We start from the raw sequence: 17,884 nt of genomic DNA, 5'->3' as shown, positions 1-17,884 counted from the left end.
TCTTTAAGCATCCTATGTCTGAATTTCTTGACAATAAACAAAATCTTCCACCCCATAATTTGAATATAGAAATTCTTTATTGAGTTCTGTTTAAACAGAGGAAAAGATGTTGGAGTCTGGCATGCATTGTTGTCATGAACACATAAACATGCTATATGGTAATGTAATCATTGGTCAAAAATCCTCTAAGACCAACTCACATTTTATTATATCAAATATTTATTTTTTTTATAAGCTAAGACTTATTTTTATGCTCCTGAATAAAACATCATGATCGCTGACATTGGCCAGCGTTTTGCCTTGTAGCTGCTTCAGGGCAGTTGTTATATCCCTTTATCAGAATGCATCCTGTGTTCTTCCTACAATATAATAACCCTTTCCATTCATCTTAATTGATCCTCTTCACACTACTGCTCCAGAAAAGTATTGGGAGGTGAGTGAGAAATATTCTTTCTGCCCATTTAAAAAAAGAAAAAGGCTGTTAATAGCTGGCTTATAGGGATGTAATAATAATTAAATTTATATAACACAAGGGTGTCAAAATGCTAGGGCTTGAAGGCTGGTGCGAGGGTATGAAGTGCCCTAGGCAAGCCTTCTGCCTTGCTGGCCTCAGCCTCCCCAGCCCAAACACACAAGTGTAAAATTATGCAGCAATAAGATGAAGAAATATAATACATCAGTAACAGTAAAACTGTGCTAATAAAAGGAATATTTCAAAATAGACAAATTGAGAGATCCAATAATTAAAAACTCAAAAAAAAAAAAAATTCCAGCTCCAAACAAATTGAAAAATAGCACACACATCAAATATTAACACCCAATGATTAAAACTAAAAACTACCTGGGAACTTTTGATTTCCAGATGCCTTGAGATTGTTGTGGATTAGCTGATGGGGTGGGGAGCAGGAGGAGTTGTGCACAAACTTTCTCCTTTCTCTCATATATATGCACATAATTATAAATGTTCGTTCTTTCTCACACAAATACACAAGGCTCTCCCATGCTTGCACACTCTATAGTCACACACACATGCTCTCTTGCTCTCGCACCCTCTCTCTCTCTCTCTCTCTCTCATACACATGACCTTATTCACTCATAGGCCCCTTCTCTCACACTTAAGTTCCTTGTCTCATTCATACACAGGCTCTCTCCTCACTAACACCATCGCTGTCTCCTACACACAATCCCTCTCACCCAGGGTCCCTCTTACACTCACACGCTCCCTCTCTTAAACCCCTTCATACAGATACTCTCTTGCGCGCACACCCTTCACACGGATTCCTTTTCTCTCACACACATTTCCCCTCTCCCTATTTCACACAGAGGCACTGCTCGCAGCCTGCAGAGTCTGCTTCTCTTGGCTGTGAGCAGGATGGTTGCCACCTGCAGTCACAGAGTCTCTACTCTCAGCCATGAGGGAGGTGGGCTCCACTTGTGGCACCACATGGCTGCTCTTTGGTGCCCCCTACTGGTTGGCACCCTGGGTGGCCGCCTAGTGGATGTGCCAGTCCTGAATGGGAGATGCAGAATAAGCAAATTAGCACACTAAAGCCACTGTAGGCATATAGCCAAAAAAAATATTCAAGCAGGTTATCTTGAAAACCAAACTGATCGAAGGACTGTACTTTGCCATTCACAATGTAACTCGGTTCCAGTAGGCTGGAAACATGTTAGTCTAAGATGCCAGAAATACACATAAAGCCACTCCTGAGATTGGCTGCCAGTTTAGTGTCCGATTTTTGCAAAGCTGTTTTTGAAGAGGAGGGGAGAGAGCTTTCAATCTTTGATTATCCATTTTATAACATAAAGAGAGGATGACCTGCATGGGTCAGTCTGAGAATTTACGTGCACAAGTTCCATGGCTTCCTGTAAGTGTTAGTTTGGTGATCTAAGTGTACCTTTCTTCCACAGAGTATATCGCAAGAAACGTTTTGCCATTCCTGACAAAAACCCTCTGTTTTGTGTTTCAGGCGACCCTGATTCCGGTCTTGGAGCATGTGGCTGGTGTTTGGTGATTGTATCGTTTTTCTTTACACTCATAACCTTCCCTATATCGATCTGGATGTGCATAAAGGTAAAACCTTTTATTGAGGGTGGGTGGTCCATTTTTCTCCTGCTCCTTTGGTCTTCCAGCCCAGTCATTGCAGTGATAGTGTTCAGCTGGGGGCCATGCACAGGTTTTCTGGATTCCTGAAATAGTGGACTTTAAGTCTGGCCACTAGATGTTGCCATTGTTCAATGTCTGTAACACTCCCCCACTCCCCAGGATTGTGAATATTGCTTCCAAGGCATCCCCGGGTCTGGCCAACCTGGAGAGTGGAAGATCTGACCCAGGAAATAAACCAGAGTCCTCTATGAAAGTGCACAGTGCTACCACTAAACTACTGGACTGGCCCCAGTGACTTTTTTTTTTTTTTTTTTTTTTAAATCTCCATTTAATTTCTCTTTTGGGAGAAATTCTGTCTGTCTTGTGAACATGTGCCACTTTTTCTTTTTAAAGCAGCAGGACTAGCTGTTCACTACCCTGGGAGGAGGAATTCTCAGACGTTGCACGACAATATCTATGGGTGGTGGTTAGGATTTTGGAACACCAGGCTCTGGCATGAGCCATAATTTTTAGCTTCTCCTCCCCCACCCTTACCTAGAACTGTTGCAGCAATGATTGGATTAGGAAGAGGGTTGAGAGATCTTGGAGGGATCATATGACAGGTGAACACCCATTAGCACCTCCATTTCCTGTCTCTCATCACAGCTCCGCATATTTTAAAAATCCATGACCAAAGTTAAGGCTTGGAAGCTCATACAGAGGAGAGCCAAGCAAAACAAAACAAAACAAAAAAAAAAGGCCTTGTAGGTAAATATTGAGTTTGCAATGAAAGCAAAATTCATTTTGCTTGTATTTCAATGTGAGCGATCTTAAATCTGAAATATGAACTATTGCAAGGATGAGCAGTAACTCCTGCCTTTGGCTTGTCATTAACTCGCCAATATGGTTGCAGATCGTGAAGGAGTATGAACGTGCTATCATTTTCCGGCTGGGTCGCATCCTGCCAGGAGGCGCAAAAGGACCAGGTCAGTTTTTCAAGTAACATCCTCTTAATACACTCAACCATCAAATGCCATCTGGGCTGAGGGACTGCTAGAATTGCCAATGTGGTATTAAATTGGTTTACGTCTTACTTTCCTGGCTGTTCTCCCTTAGTACCCAAGTTCATGAAAGGCTTATGGCATACTAAACCATCAGTTGTAAAACCACCTGCCCTATGGGACCTAAACATGGTTCTAGGACAACTGATGAAGTTGCTGTTTTGAACCATTGTACCTGGCTTTACTCAACTATCCAACATGGAAAGTTTTTTAAATTCATTGTAGCAGGCAAGTTGGCCAGAAATCAGAAAATGTCAGGCTTTGGTTTATCATCCTCTTTATATGCAATTTTTCCACAGTAGAGAAATGCTCTGAATTCACTCTAGAGTTTCTACCAAACAGGCCGATACAGTAAAGCGCGGCCGCAGTTACCCTGCTTCTAACCCGCTTTGTACCCACAGTTGGCCGCGTAAGTCCAACCCGCGATTCACTATCCCTTTTAACCCATCCTTACCGCTTCTTAAAATCAACGGGTAACCCTTTCTGCCCGCGGCATGTATATGATATGTAAACTATCAGATTAGCTATTCCCTCCGATCCAGTAACGTGCGCCCCAATTATCGCCTTTTTAACCTGCAGTTTTGCCGCGTGTTTAACCTGCTAATTTACCACCTACCCTTACCCCTGCATTAGTGTGGAGCGTCAGGCAAGCCCCAGCAGAGAGAGATGAAATTTCACAGGCAAACTTTCCTGTGAGGCTTCAGCAGCCCGGGGCGGATCGGGCGCTCCCCATGCGAGGCGGCTTCCAGCAGCCCCCGCCGGCGAAGGTGCATGAGCGCATGCAAATGATTGCTTCACTGCCTGACCCCCTCACCCCCTGGGACAAGACCTTTAGAGGAGCCAGGATCGGGCAAACTTTCGCCCAGCCCCCGCTCACCTGCCCTGGCCGCGTCCATGGGTGCCGGTCTCCCCTGCGGGCGCGCTGACAGCTCCAGAGCAGCCCCAGTCCTCTCTCCCCTCCTCCCGGGGGCAGCCGGCAGCGAGAGCGGCTTCAGCAGCCCGGGGCGGATTGGGCGCTCCCCATGCGAGGTGGCTTCCTCTCCTGGGGTGCGATGCAATATTTAAATTAGGGCTCGCACTGTCTGAGGCACATGGGGCGATTGCACGCCCCTAGCGCTTCCTTGACAGCACGAGCCGGAGAGAGGTCTGCTGTTGGTGGTTGTCTGCCAGTTAAGAAAACGGACGCTGAATTTATCAGCAGCCCGTTTTCCTAACCAGCACACGTGCAGGGGTTAGGAAAATGGACGCTGACAAATTCAGCATCCATTCTCCGAACCGGACTATGGGCACCAGAAGGAGTGTATAAATCAATATTAAAGTGTCGGGCATTTAATATTAATTTATTCACTCCTTCACTTATTGCCGATTTGGTCCTTTTCACTAACATTTGTCAGTGACAGGACCAATCCCCTTTCAGAACAAATGTTAGTGAAAAGGACCCATTGGCAATAAGTGAAGGAGTGTATAAATTAATATTAAGTGCCCAACACTTTAATATTGATTTATACACTCCTTCTGGTGCCCATAGTCAGGTTCGGAGAACTCTGCGTCCATTTTCCTAACCCGTGCACGTGCCAGGGGATCAGGAAACAGATGCTTGTCAACTGAGCGTTCGCTTCCTGCACCCCACTGCCAGCGCCTTTTTTTTTTTTTTTTAAACTTTTTAAATTATTTTTTTAAAGAGTTGTTCCTCCTACTTAATAACCCAACAATATTAAGTAGGAGGCAGTACAGAAAAGCAATTTTTCTGCTTTTCTGTACTAGTTTCAGTAGTGCTCAGCAATTAATGCCTGCTCTGGCAGGCGTTAATTTCTAATCGCTAAATGTGCGTCCTAGATGCACTTTTTTTTTGCATTGGGAGTGAATAGCTAATAGCCTCATTCACATGCATTTGCATGTGATGAGCGCTATTAGTTTCACTCCGCATTGGACGTGCGTTGTAGAGGCACTAATCGCCTTATTGCATAAGGGGATTAGTTAGCGCCTATACAACCCGCGTCCAACTGCGGGTTATACAGTGCACTAGGCTAAGCGCACTGTATTGCATCGGCCCCTAGGTTAGCTCTAAAATCGACTGGGGGAACTCACTGGGCAACACCCACACAAGAATTCCTGCATATGCTCAGAGCAAAGACTCTACTAGCTGAGAGAGGTCCCTTCAGTGCAACCAGATGACATTATCTGCATGTCATGACTAAGCCATCCTGCTTTCTACAGAAACAGTTTACAGTAAGCAAATGCACTTTTATCCAATTTTGCTGCTTCCCCTCCCCCCGCCACACACACACCAAAAAGGTGATTGCCCGAACCATATAATCAAAAACAATAAATGAAATCTCAAATTGTCCAAAGTCTTTATTTTTAAAAGATATTATAATTGCTCAGATGTCACAAAGAATTATGGGTTTAATATAAATTTCCACTGTCCCCCGACAAGGACCGCATTTCGTGCAACTGCATCTGGAGGGACCAATCTAAAAATAAAATGAAATAAACAAATGTTACATTATCTTTGTCCTTGTACAAACATGGCATCAGAAAAACAGGAATACAAAAGCGATCTTACCTCCAGCTTCTAGATGTAGATGGAAAAAAACAGAACTGCTCTAATGTATAAACATGAAAATTAACATAATACTCTTTATTGGCAAAGTCATTAACAATAATGGCTAGAATAGCTGAATAGTCGTGTATTCTTAGTGGACTTGCCTAACTTACCCACTAGTAGTGTGTGGGAACCAGATGTGTCACAGGTAAGACCATATTTCTTTATTTGCTTATATGGGATATTTGTGCATTCGTAAAGTATCACATCCTACAATTGTAAAGGAAGGTATAGTATACCCGATGTGTAATGAGAGGAGAAAAGTGAAAAGCTTACTAGCATTCAAAGATAGTAACAGTGACACATCAGGAAAGCAGATGTGCCAGTCAGCGCTTTATAAACAGTTAAAAAAGAGTGCAAAAAGTCGCCAAAAAGGTTGCATGATAGTGACTGTCTATCAAGCAACGGGGCACTCCCCTAGTTCTGGTATCTAATGTGAAAACAGACAGGAATGTTACTGAAACCAGAGTTACAGGGGAGGCTGTGACAAATGACGCATCGGGAGAAACCAAGGTACCCTTCTGTGTCTGAAAGCTAAGTTTAAAAAAAAAAACCAAATAGACAAAGATTGACCTGTTTGCTTCTGAAACTTTCCTTAATATATTGTGGTCATCCATGTTCTGGGGTTTTTTTCACCTATTTCTTCCTCTTTCCCTCCCCCCCCCCCCCCCCCCCCCCTTGTGTGTGTGGCTTTATTTTTTATTGGTTCTACATGTCCACATATTGCTGTTTTGCACTGCTATGTCCTTTATGGTTTCCCTGCCTGTTTCCAAGAGGGCATTTGTGGGCTATACATACACCCTTTCATGTACTACTTCCTCTTCTTTTTATACCACCTACTTCCTCTTCTTTTTATACCACCACCTGATGTTCCAGAGGAAGCATCCCTCCTCTGTTTTTTGACTTATTCATATCAGACACAAAGATTGGGGATGTCCCCTGTTTGTTAGTCACACTTAAATAACATAAGCACTAGGAATGTACTCTCTGGAAGTTCCTTATTTATCCATACTAGGCATAAGAACTGGGTGTGCTTATTTGATCAAGTGACTTAAGTACTGGAAGCTGTTTGACAGATAGCCATGATTAAGCTGTTTCTCTTTATTTGTTTTTTTTTTTAAACTTAGCTTTCAGACACAGAAGGGCACCTTGGTTTCTCTCGATGCGTCGTTGTCACAGCCTCCCCTGTAACGCTGGTTTCACTAACATTCCTTTGTCACAGAAAGCCTGTCTGTTTTCACATTAGATACCAGAACTGGGGGAGTGCCCCATTGCTTGATAGACAGTCACTATCATGCAACCTTTTTGATGACTTTTTGCACTCTTTATAAAGCGCTGACTGGCACATTGGCTTTCCTGATGTGTCGCCATTACTAACGTTTCAGAGACAAGCTATACGTTTTTCACTTTTCTCCTCTCATTCACGAGAGCCTCATTACACATCGGGTATCTATGCCATATCTTTACAATTGTAGGATGTGATACTTAACCAAATGGATAAATATCCATTATAAACAAATTCTTACCTGTGACATCTGGTTCCCACATACTCTGCTAGTGGGTAAGTTAGCAAGTCCACTAAGAATACCGACTATACGGCAATTGTAGCCATTGTTAATGACTTTGCAGATAATCTTTATTTTTAATTTTCATGTTTATGCATTAGAGCTGTTCTGTTTGCATCTAGATCTAGAAGCTGGGGGTAAGATTGCTTTTATATTCCTCTTGTTTATATGATGCCATCTTTGTCCTTGTACAAAGAGATGTAACATTTGTTTGTTTCACTTTATTTTTAGATTATTGGTCCCTTCTGATGCAGTTATACGAAACAGTTCGTGTCTGGATCATGGAAAATTTTGTAGTAAACAGAATTCTTTAACATCTGTGCAATTGCCGTATTTTTCGCTCCATAAGACGTACTTTTTTCCCCCCAAAAGTGGGGGGAAAATGTCTGTGCGTCTTATGGAGCGAATATAAAAAAAATTTAAAAATCTAACACAACTCCCGCCCCCCCCCCCCCCAAGACCTGCCATAAGTCCCTGGTGGTCCAGCAGGGGTCCGGGAGCGATCTCCTGGACTTGGGCCGTCGGCTGCCAGCAATCAAAGGGCCGTCGGCGCCATTTTGATTGCTGGCAGCCGACGGCCCGAGTCCAGGAGATCGCTCCTGGACAACCAGGGACTTTTGGCAGGTCTTGGGGGGGGGGGGGGGGTCAGGAGGGTGGGGGGTTGTAGTAAATTAATTTGGAAAGTCTTGGGGAGGGGTCAGGAGGGTGGGGGCTTGCAGTAAATTAATTTAAAGGGTTGGGATGGGTTTTGGTTTTTTTTTGGGGGGGGGGTTCCCACAGAATTAGAAAGACAAAAGTTTTTTCTGATCTGGGGAATGGACCGAAATGGACCTCCCCAGACCTGAAAACAAAATGGGGCGAAAAAAAATGTTATGCACTCCCCTAATTTGCTCCATAAGACGCACAGACGCCCGGGGACAGAGCTGGTTTAGCACAATTTTTTTTTTTTTTTTTAAATTTTCCCCCTCTGAATCCTAGGTGCGTCTTATGGTCAGGTGTGTCTTATGGAGCGAAAAATACGGTATAAATAAATATCCTTTAAAGATAAGGCAGTGAAATCTCAAATTGTCCAAAATATCTATCATTTATTTATTTGTGGGTCGTCGTCCCCCTCCCCCCATGTTTGCATACTAGTCTGACAAATGAAAGTGGCGTTTCTGATCATGTCATATAGCGTCTGGGGTGCTCATTGCAGAAATCTCTTCCACCAGAGCTGTTCATTGTAATCCTACAGCTTGGGGTCATTGATGTGCATGAGATGGTGGGGACTGTGTGGAAGAGGGATGTGTTGTCCTAACAGATGCTTCAGATTTTGCAGAGCTATAACGCAAATCCTTATATTGCAGGGTGGGGTTATATATATTATCTTTATAAATGCTTTTCCATAGGTCTGTTCTTCGTCTTGCCCTGCACAGACAGCTTTATCAAAGTGGACATAAGAACCATTTCATTTGATATTCCTCCCCAAGAGGTAAGTGTGGTCCTTTAACTCTGCTTTTCATTCTGACATTACCAATTGCCATTCCCAAGGCAGTTTACACAGTGCAGATACTCAGAATGGCTCACTCTACCTGGGTTTTAAAAAGTATGAAGCTCTGCACTTTCTAGCTCTGCCCCAGGCATTCATGGGCTGACTCCCTTTCATAAATCAGGCTTATGATAGAAACCTAGAAACAGGAAGACCATGCAGTCTTATCTAATCTGCCTATCCTCACCAGCTGACAACTCTGCAATCCTTCCTACTCCCATATACACTGACTTTCAATCACTGTGACTTACCTTCCTGTGTATCTGACCTTTCTATTTATATGGAGTCCCAAGCGTTTAGAATCATAACTAAGAAAAAAAATAAGACTCCCATAGTGAAGACACTATGGTCAAAACAGTTTTTTTTTCTAATCAAATTCCTTTTCGTTTTCTGTTAGTGTAAAGTTTCAGCTAACAGACTAGAAGTCTGAGTCTTCCTAGCTGTGTTTTTTTCAGTCTGCAGTGACGTCCCTTCCTACAAAGGCAGCCCGCTGCAGAGTAAGAACTTGGCAAACAAGCTTTTTTTTTTTTTTTTTCCTCACAAATACATCAGGATGAATGTAAACAGCTCAGCCAGGAGGCTATAAATCAGCTGTTCAGCACAGCGCTCTTAGGTGCATATTATTAACAAATAGAGATTTTATACTATTTTTTTCACAGGAAAAAAAGAACCTCTCCAACTTACCTGAGCTATTAAACATATGTTCTAGTTTTAACATTAGCAGCCTAGCCTACTGCTTCCAGGCGCTATTTACAAACTACAGGAAAATCCTGGAGTACATCACAAAATAGTGTGCTCAAAGCACACTGCTTTTCAAGGTTTCAGTACTGGAAATGTGCTGCTAAATGTGTGTTAAAAAAATAAATAAATAAAAATTCCAAGCTGTGCACCCTGGTTTTGTGGTTCAGACTTTGGTTTAAATGACCACAGTAGTTGCTTTCTGAGACTAAAGATTTATTTTGTTGCATGCAGTGAAATTGAGGAGCTTTTTTTCTTTCTTTCTTTCTTTCTTTAAGCACAGAACTTTTATTCTTGCTTGGCCAGTTACAGCAAAATATCTTGGCTGCTGCCTCCTGCCTGCCCCCAAGTTCTGTTTTCCCAGAATCAAGATAGATTGTGCTGGCTGTCCTGACAACCAGAGGTTTTTTCAGGGGTTTTTTGGGGTTTTTGTTTTTTTTTTTACTGAAGATGTGGGGTCAGGATCTTGGGCAGGATTTCATCAGAACAGTGTCCTCTACAGAAATACTGCATACTCTCTCGGGACCCACTTGTGCACACTTAGCTTTTAAACATGGATGTGCTATACAGACATTGCATAAGGGTATGTGGTGCACACGTTAGGCATACTGTGCACGCTTGTCTTGCAAAGGTGCGTCATTGGGAACAGGTCACTGAAATACTGTCTTGTGTGTAGGTTCTTACCAAGGACTCCGTGACTGTCAGTGTGGATGGAGTGGTTTATTACCGGGTCCAAAATGCCACCCTGGCAGTTGCCAATATCACAAATGCAGACTCTGCAACTCGGTTGCTGGCGCAGACCACACTGAGGAATGTGCTGGGAACCAAGAATCTTTCCCAGATTCTATCGGACAGGGAGGAGATCGCTCACAACATGCAGGTACCTGTGATATTCTCCTTTCTTCTCTGACTCCTTCTGCTATCCTATGACCTGTAAGCTGAGAGTTCTACCTCGGCTTCACCATCATGAACAGCCTGTGGGGCCGTCTGATAGAAGCACATGGGTAAAATGCATTGCAGCACACTTGTTTCCTTACACACTAAATTGCTTTGGGTTGGAGGTCCTGCAGCAGGTATGTATCTGTCATCCCTCCCCTGCCTCCTTAAGTATTGCATTCCCTGCAGCTTTCTGAGCTTGAATGCCCCTGTACTCTCTTACTATCCTGGACTAAACCTACAGTGGCTTCTGAAATGGACCTTTCCACCAATTTAAGGTATTAAAACGTATGCTAGCTTATGTCCTGTGGTTCCATAATTTAGATCTCTGCCGGTGGAATATTGTGCAAAGGAACTGTTCTAGAGATAGGGAGAGCATGATGCTTGGCAGCACTTTTTGTTAAATGAGGAGCTGCAAATCCTCTAATGGCTTTTGGACACTCTTGTGTGTTTGTGAATTCCCCCCTCCCCAAAGAGGCCCAGGGAGGAAGTCTTAAAGACCTACAGCAGCTCTGTGGCTGGTTTAACAAATTAGTGCACAAGAGACTACAATTATATAGAGTCTAGTTCTGCAGGCAGATGCTGGGTGGGTTACCCTGTTTGCTGAGAAGTACATGGATGGATTAGCCTGAATATAAGGAGAGATGTCAATTCCTGGGGTGGGGGAGGGATTTAAACCAACTTGTGCACCCTTTGTAATCCTGAGGTGAGTGATACAGGAAACTGCTGGCTCACATTCATAGTTTTCCTTTTTTTTTTTTTTTGTGCATCCGGGACTGGTTTTTAAGACTGAGCCTTCATTAGCAATTGCCCAGAGGTTTTTCTTTCCCATCTTACATCCCCTCCTACCTTTAAGGCCAGTCATTGCAGCAACAATCCTCAACTGGGGAGGTCATGCCCCAGGCTCCTTCTGGAATCCTGCTATCATGGGCTATAAATCCAGCCATTGTATAATGCCGGAGACTTTCCTCACAGCCCCTCTCCAGGGGCTGCGAATACGACTTCAGTAGCCCCAGCCCCGGCCGTCCCAGAAAGTGGGAAGACCTCAGCAGCATCTAATCCACTGGACTGAAAGCTGTGTAAATGGACAGTGTTTAGTTTCTAAGCCTTAAGTGGCATTACAGCTCACAAGTTTCAGACTTGTGCTTATTCGGCTGTTTTTTTCTGAATGCATATGACCTTTTACTATAAGTGAAATCTTGCTGTTTGGGTGTGTAATGGTAAAGAGCTGTCTGCTGGTGTCTGTCTCTCTTCTAGATTCATTGTGAAACAGGAAATCCTTTTTGGTGTGTTTCTTTAGTTTGTTTATAAATCCTGTGCTCTTCTAAATTTCTTTTTGTCTTTTAAACTGTGATTTGTGAGACTAAAATTGCAAAACCACTGGGTGATGCAGAATGTCAACTGCAACTTTTGATCCTGTGTATAATCCGCAGTTCACGCTGGATGAAGCTACAGATGATTGGGGTATAAAGGTTGAGCGGGTGGAGATCAAGGATGTGAAGTTACCTGTCCAGTTACAGAGAGCCATGGCCGCAGAAGCTGAGGCTGCTCGAGAGGCCAGAGCTAAGGTAATGCTCCCAAAATTGGAGATTGGACAATAATGGGCTGAGGGAAGCGATGTAGAGGGTTCTTGTGCATCTCATTGGTTAATGCGAGGCATACGGCCAAAGGCTTTGCAACCAAAGATGACATCTTTCTGAAGTCATGCTGCAGGCAGTGAGATCTTGTATATATTACCTGACTAGAGCTCTTGTATTGAAGGTCTGACTGTCTGTTTCTCCCAAGGATATGTAATAAATATTTTATATTTGCCTCAACTAAATCATTTCTAAATATCCTTGTGTTCAAATATCTGCAGAGAAGCGCCACTGTACAAAGTCAGGTAATATATACATTTTCTTAAAGGCTGAATTATCCAATGGTATTGGAGACAAACTCTTATGGCTGCTATTGAAGTGACTCCCAATAACTGAATGACTTTGGTCCAATAAAAGGTACTGCAGCCTATAAAGCAGGGCTTCCCAAACCTGTCCTGGGGACCCCTCAGCCAGTTGGGTTTTCAGGATGTTCACAATGAATATGCATGAGATAAATTTTGCAAATGCAGATTCTCCATGATACCCTGAAAACCCAACTGGCTGTGGGGTCCTCAAGACAGGTTTGAGAAGACCTACTGTAGAGACTCCAGAGTTGCATAAGCATCCACTTTAATCATGTGTTAATTCTATCTGCTGTATATTCTGGCTCTGGGATATTTCACTTGTGAATAACTGTTCATAGACAAGGTTTCCCTTCAAAGCTGTACGGCTTTGTCCTTTTTAAGGGCTCTGAGTAGTTTATACATATTAACTTCATTCTAATCAACTGTGGAGTAATCACAAAATGTATCTGTCATGATGTGAAAACAGAAGCTTCTTTGTTTTTCCTGTGTCCATAGATCTTAAACTGGTACAAAATGTGCACATGTAATGTTCCAATCTGTTTCATAGCATCCATTCACCCTCCCATCCCATTATAGACACTAGGAATATGACAGCTGACAAAGATGTCCATGGCCATCTAGTTCTACCCACTACTACTGACTCCACCTGATTCCACATCCCCTCTGCTTGTCCCATCCACGTCACAATGTGGACCAGTCAGCACCCAGTACATAGAAGCATGTGTGAGCAGACTAACATCCATGGTCTCCTTGGGACATCTTTCTGTTTTTATAGCACTCCTTGATAAATGAATCGATATGCTACCCTATTATAATTTTGTTTTTTAATTTATATTCTGCCTTTCATGTTACTTAAAGTTGAATTGCATTAAAGTGCTGTAGGTATTTTCCTTGTTCCCAAAGGGTTTACAATCTGAGTTTGTATCTGAGACAGTGGAGGGTGAAGTGACTTTCCCAAGGTTACAAGGAGTGTCAGAAGCACATAAAGACCAAAATGGTCCATCCAGTCTGCCCAGCAAGTTACTTAGGGAATTAACTACTGCTTCATGCAGGTTACCCCCATGCCTTCTGTTAACTGTAGCCATTACTTATTCAGCAGACGTTTTCATTCAGATCATGTGCCATAATATGATAGAATGTACAGTGTTAATGTAAGAAGTATTTAGTGAATTTGCATGCACAGCTGTAGCAGCTTGGGAGATTGCCAGTTTAGTTATATGCCCATTAGAACATAAATCCTGTAGTGTTAAAATTCCTGCTGCTTGGTAGCTTCATTCATTTTAGCTTTTGCTGCAAGCATAATTAGACCATAGTAAATGACAGCAAATAAAAATCAAATTGGCCCAGTTGAGATTTCCACTTTGGGTAGATGAGCATATGAATTCTCAAATGCAGCCCTGTTTCCAAGTTGTTTTTTTTTTATCCAGCTCCGCAATCCTTTTCCTCCTATATGGTCCTCCATAATCTCTCCAGCATCCCCACAATCTTAAGTGTTGGCTTTCATCACCTCTGCTAGTCAGCCATTTCAGACCTTGTCTGCACCTTTTTTGAGTGTTAAATACCAAGACTTAATCCAACACCCAAGCTAGGTCTTAAATTTTGTAGTGATCCCTATAGCCACCAAACTAGTGAGCCTCATCGACTGGACTTTAGACACTGTACCTCCATGCGGGTTTGGTTTCTTGTTTAGGACTCCCGACCTCACTGACCTATGACAGTTGAAATGGCTTCTGCTCTTCACAGGGAGTCTTCCCACCCCCACCCCCCTGAAGGTTTTTCTATGTGTTTGGCACGTCAGATGAGGCTGGACAGAAACAACTCTCTGGTAACGGTTTTATTTTCCCCTCCCAGGTTATCGCCGCAGAGGGCGAAATGAATGCCTCAAGAGCCCTTAAAGAGGCTTCCATTGTCATCACAGAGTCGCCCGCCGCACTCCAGCTCCGGTATCTCCAGACACTGACAACCATTGCTGCCGAAAAGAACTCTACTATCGTTTTCCCGCTGCCCATAGATATGTTGCAAACTATTGTGGGTAGCAGGAAATAGATCTTTCATCCTAACTGCACTTACATTTGTTTCTATATATCAAACTTTTTAAACCGTGTAGAGGCACATTTTTAGCAAACATTTTTGCTCCAGTCCCAAAATTTTATTCTCAGGCAGCAGGTTTAAAGCAAACAAAAGAAGCATTTCACACAGCGCATTACACTGTGCAACTGATTGCCATGGGACGTCATAGAGGCAAATAGTATAAGTGGGTTTAAAAATGGCTTGGACACGTTATGGAAAGGAGATTGATCTTATAGTCTAAGGTCTCTCTGCATTCAGTGCAGCCCTGAAACAGGAAGGAGTCAGAGCAGACGGACAGCATGACACCTGCCTTATTTATTGTGCACTTCCTATAAGCCCCCACTCCTTGCTGTCAAACAGAATGCTGGGCAGGATGAACCTTTAATCTGGCCTCATTTGCCAATTTACTCTTTAGTAGGTTTTTATCTTGGTAAAACCTTCATATTTTCAGTGCATAAAATAAAATCTGTGTGAATGGAGCAAACATCTTGATGCATCTGCTCCTGGGTGAGGGGAGGGGGGTGGGGATAGTAACCGGAGCATGTTAGGTTTGATACTAGCCATTAAACAGTAATGGTAGTCAGTGCTCCAGTTATTTAAAAAAAAAAAAAATTGTGAAATAAAAACAAAAATGCATCCTATTTGTCAGTTGCTGAAAGTGGAAGCTTTTAAACTGTATAATATTTCTTTTTAAATGGAAAGCTTTATTTTTATTTTAATTAAGCAGCTTGAAATTACACACTGATTACCAGCCAAGGCAAGATGATCTCATTTTTGTAAATGCATATATTAATGATAAAACAGAACTTTTGAAAAGCATTTTATTAATAGCCATTTATAAAAGTACTTTTTAACTGTGACATGCTATGTTTCTCACAAAGTACTTTAATTTTTTTCTACTGTATTTCTTGATGTGCATGTAGACATTTAAAATTCATTTCACTGGTCCAGTTTGGCACCTATATGAACAGCTAAGGCCTTTTTTTAGATGATTAAAGCTCTATGGAAGGCTTTTTTAACTTGCAGATCAGCACAGGCTGTAAATGCTGGAACGCTTGCCTATCTATCAGCCATGCTCGTAGTAATATGTCATGTCTCCTGCACTAGAAAACATGCAAACGTTACATTAAACGAAATTTTTATACATTCATTTGAATGAAAAGTTCCTAAAAATGTTAAAGCAGTTTCTGTTTACAAAGTTGAAACCTTGTCTGTGGGCTGTTTGGGGGTTTTTTTGTGTCTTTGTTTGTTTTTTTTATTTAAGACATTGTATATCCTACTGTTAGCGCAGCTGTTCCGTGTGCCTGAGTGAAGTTGTTGACCTTGTACATCTCTGCCTCAAACGAACCAGTTCTCCTGCTTAACTTAAAATACGGTGGCTGGTGCTGTCCTTTCCCCTTGAGATGAGCACTGGCAGATACACTGGGCAAAAACCGAGAAAGTAGGCATGTGCGTTCATTTTGGAGTTATGCACGTAACTTGTGGCCTTTATAGTGCACGCATAATGGATAGTATACATCTACTTTTAATAACTAGAATTATGTGCAAACTATCCATTGTGTACGCATGTACTGTAAAGTCTGCAAGTTATGTACATTACTCTACTCTGAAATTTAATGCACGTCCCTAAGAGAAAGCAGCTTGATGGCCTCAGACTAAAACTGTAAATACAGCAGAAGCAAGAAATACAGAATCTGTAGGCCTAGGTCAGAAGTTCTAGCCATTTTCAGTGCTCTAAATATAACAACCCATGTCAACTTATTACTGTGAATGCTTTCTATTCCTTGCTGCCCCCCCCCCCCCCCCCCCACCCCTTTCTTGGTACCTGCAACAGCCCCATAGAAGGATTGTGCCATGTCAAGGGGATAAGTACTATGGAACCTAACGGCAGCATGGCTGGGAAGTTAGAACAGAGTATCAACCAATCCAGTGTCTGTCAGCTTAGTAGCTTCCCCCAATGTAGGGCCATCATGTAATCTTCCTGACGTACTGATGTTGTGCCATCTATGCCTCATGTACATTTGTGTATAGAAGCACTTCCAGCTGAAGGGCATGATATTTGTTCAAAATGGCTTCATATTTTGCTAACTAAAAAGGGCATCTAACCCTGAAAGACATGGAAGAAGCCTGCCTAAATTTGTTGCATTTGAGATTACTGTGTAGTTCATAGTATAGCATTGCAATAGCTATTGTCTTTTTTTATATCGTCACCCTTTATTCTGCTATGTAGAAATACAACATGCTGTGCATAAGAGGGGAATAGTCACAATAGCATGTAATAATTCCTCATGGCTGTTATGTACATATTGTTAAAGTTATGCCAAATATAGGCAGTGACTTAATCTAATGCTGCTTATATACCACTAGGCATACTGGCCCATGGTCCTTGTCTTCACAGTGTGAGGTTTGGGGAATAACTAGACTTTCAGCAGTGTGGTGAGTTGCAGATAGGGCGTGACAGGACATACCTCCCTATAGTCTTTCCACTTCCCCCCCCCCCCCCCCCCCACAGTGTGCTGCCTTAAATGAGCATCATCACCCTTCCCTCCCCCACCCCCAAGTAAGTACTGTTGCTATCTGCATCATTGTCATGCTGTTCATGCTGTGATATCATGACTGCACCTTCTTTACCTTCAAATCTGCGAGAAGCTAAATGCAGAGTGATTCTATGGAACTAGTGAAATGGATTTTCACTTTAAGGTGCCTTGGAATTACTTAATCATATTTTGAGGTTCTGATTTAAACATGGCTGTTGGGGTGCTTATGAATATTTCTGTAGCTACCAGCCTCACCTCTCCTGCTTTCTACAATCAAAGTTCCTTGGCAAAACTGCCAAGTTCTTTGACAAAACTGCTGCTTTTGTTTTTTCCTGCCTTCAGCGAGGGGAAAAAAAAAGAAAAAACAAGCAAATTCCTTTCTAAAGTTAAAGCCCCTTCAGGAGAGAACAATCAGCCTTCCTGGTGCAGGTTAGAAATCTAGTATAACCCAGTATCAATTACTGGCCTAAGCCCCAGTGGTTCCTGTGCAAGCTTATATAGCTTCCAGGACTGGAACTGTCATGCAACTCAGATGGTCTTTCTGCTGTGGGGTCCTCTTTATTGTAAGGTGCCCCAGGGTATCCTAAAAACTGGATTCCCTGGGGCACCAAGAGAATGCCGAACCCTTTAGCCTGCATGTTCTGTGCGTGGGATGGCAGGAGGTGCTTTACACTCTAATTGGTTTAAACTTTCATTCAATATACTGCAAGTTTCTTACTGTACTGTGTAACTCATGTGATACTGACTTGCTTTTTGTAAGTTTTGGATCATTTTTATATCTTATTTTGCAGATAAACGTGCTTTGAGAAATACTGA

At 42.5% G+C, this 17,884-nt stretch overlaps 1 protein-coding gene across 1 annotated transcript in view; it reads left to right on the top strand.

The window, feature by feature from the left end:
• STOM (stomatin) overlaps window positions 1-17,884 on the top strand; it is a 51,803-nt gene extending 33,919 nt beyond the window's left edge. The window contains exons 2-7 of the mRNA XM_029611688.1: window positions 1,971-2,074; window positions 3,000-3,072; window positions 8,706-8,788; window positions 10,260-10,463; window positions 11,953-12,087; window positions 14,313-17,884. Of these exons, the coding sequence (XP_029467548.1) occupies window positions 1,971-2,074; window positions 3,000-3,072; window positions 8,706-8,788; window positions 10,260-10,463; window positions 11,953-12,087; window positions 14,313-14,507 (794 nt within the window). The 3' untranslated portion in view covers window positions 14,508-17,884. The remainder of the gene's footprint in view (window positions 1-1,970; window positions 2,075-2,999; window positions 3,073-8,705; window positions 8,789-10,259; window positions 10,464-11,952; window positions 12,088-14,312) is intronic.

Source organism: Rhinatrema bivittatum, chromosome 8 (assembly GCF_901001135.1).
Source record: "Rhinatrema bivittatum chromosome 8, aRhiBiv1.1, whole genome shotgun sequence".
NCBI lineage: Eukaryota > Metazoa > Chordata > Amphibia > Gymnophiona > Rhinatrematidae > Rhinatrema > Rhinatrema bivittatum.
The sequence above is the reverse complement of the archived record's forward strand: the minus strand, read 5'-3'. Positions and strand labels throughout refer to the sequence as shown.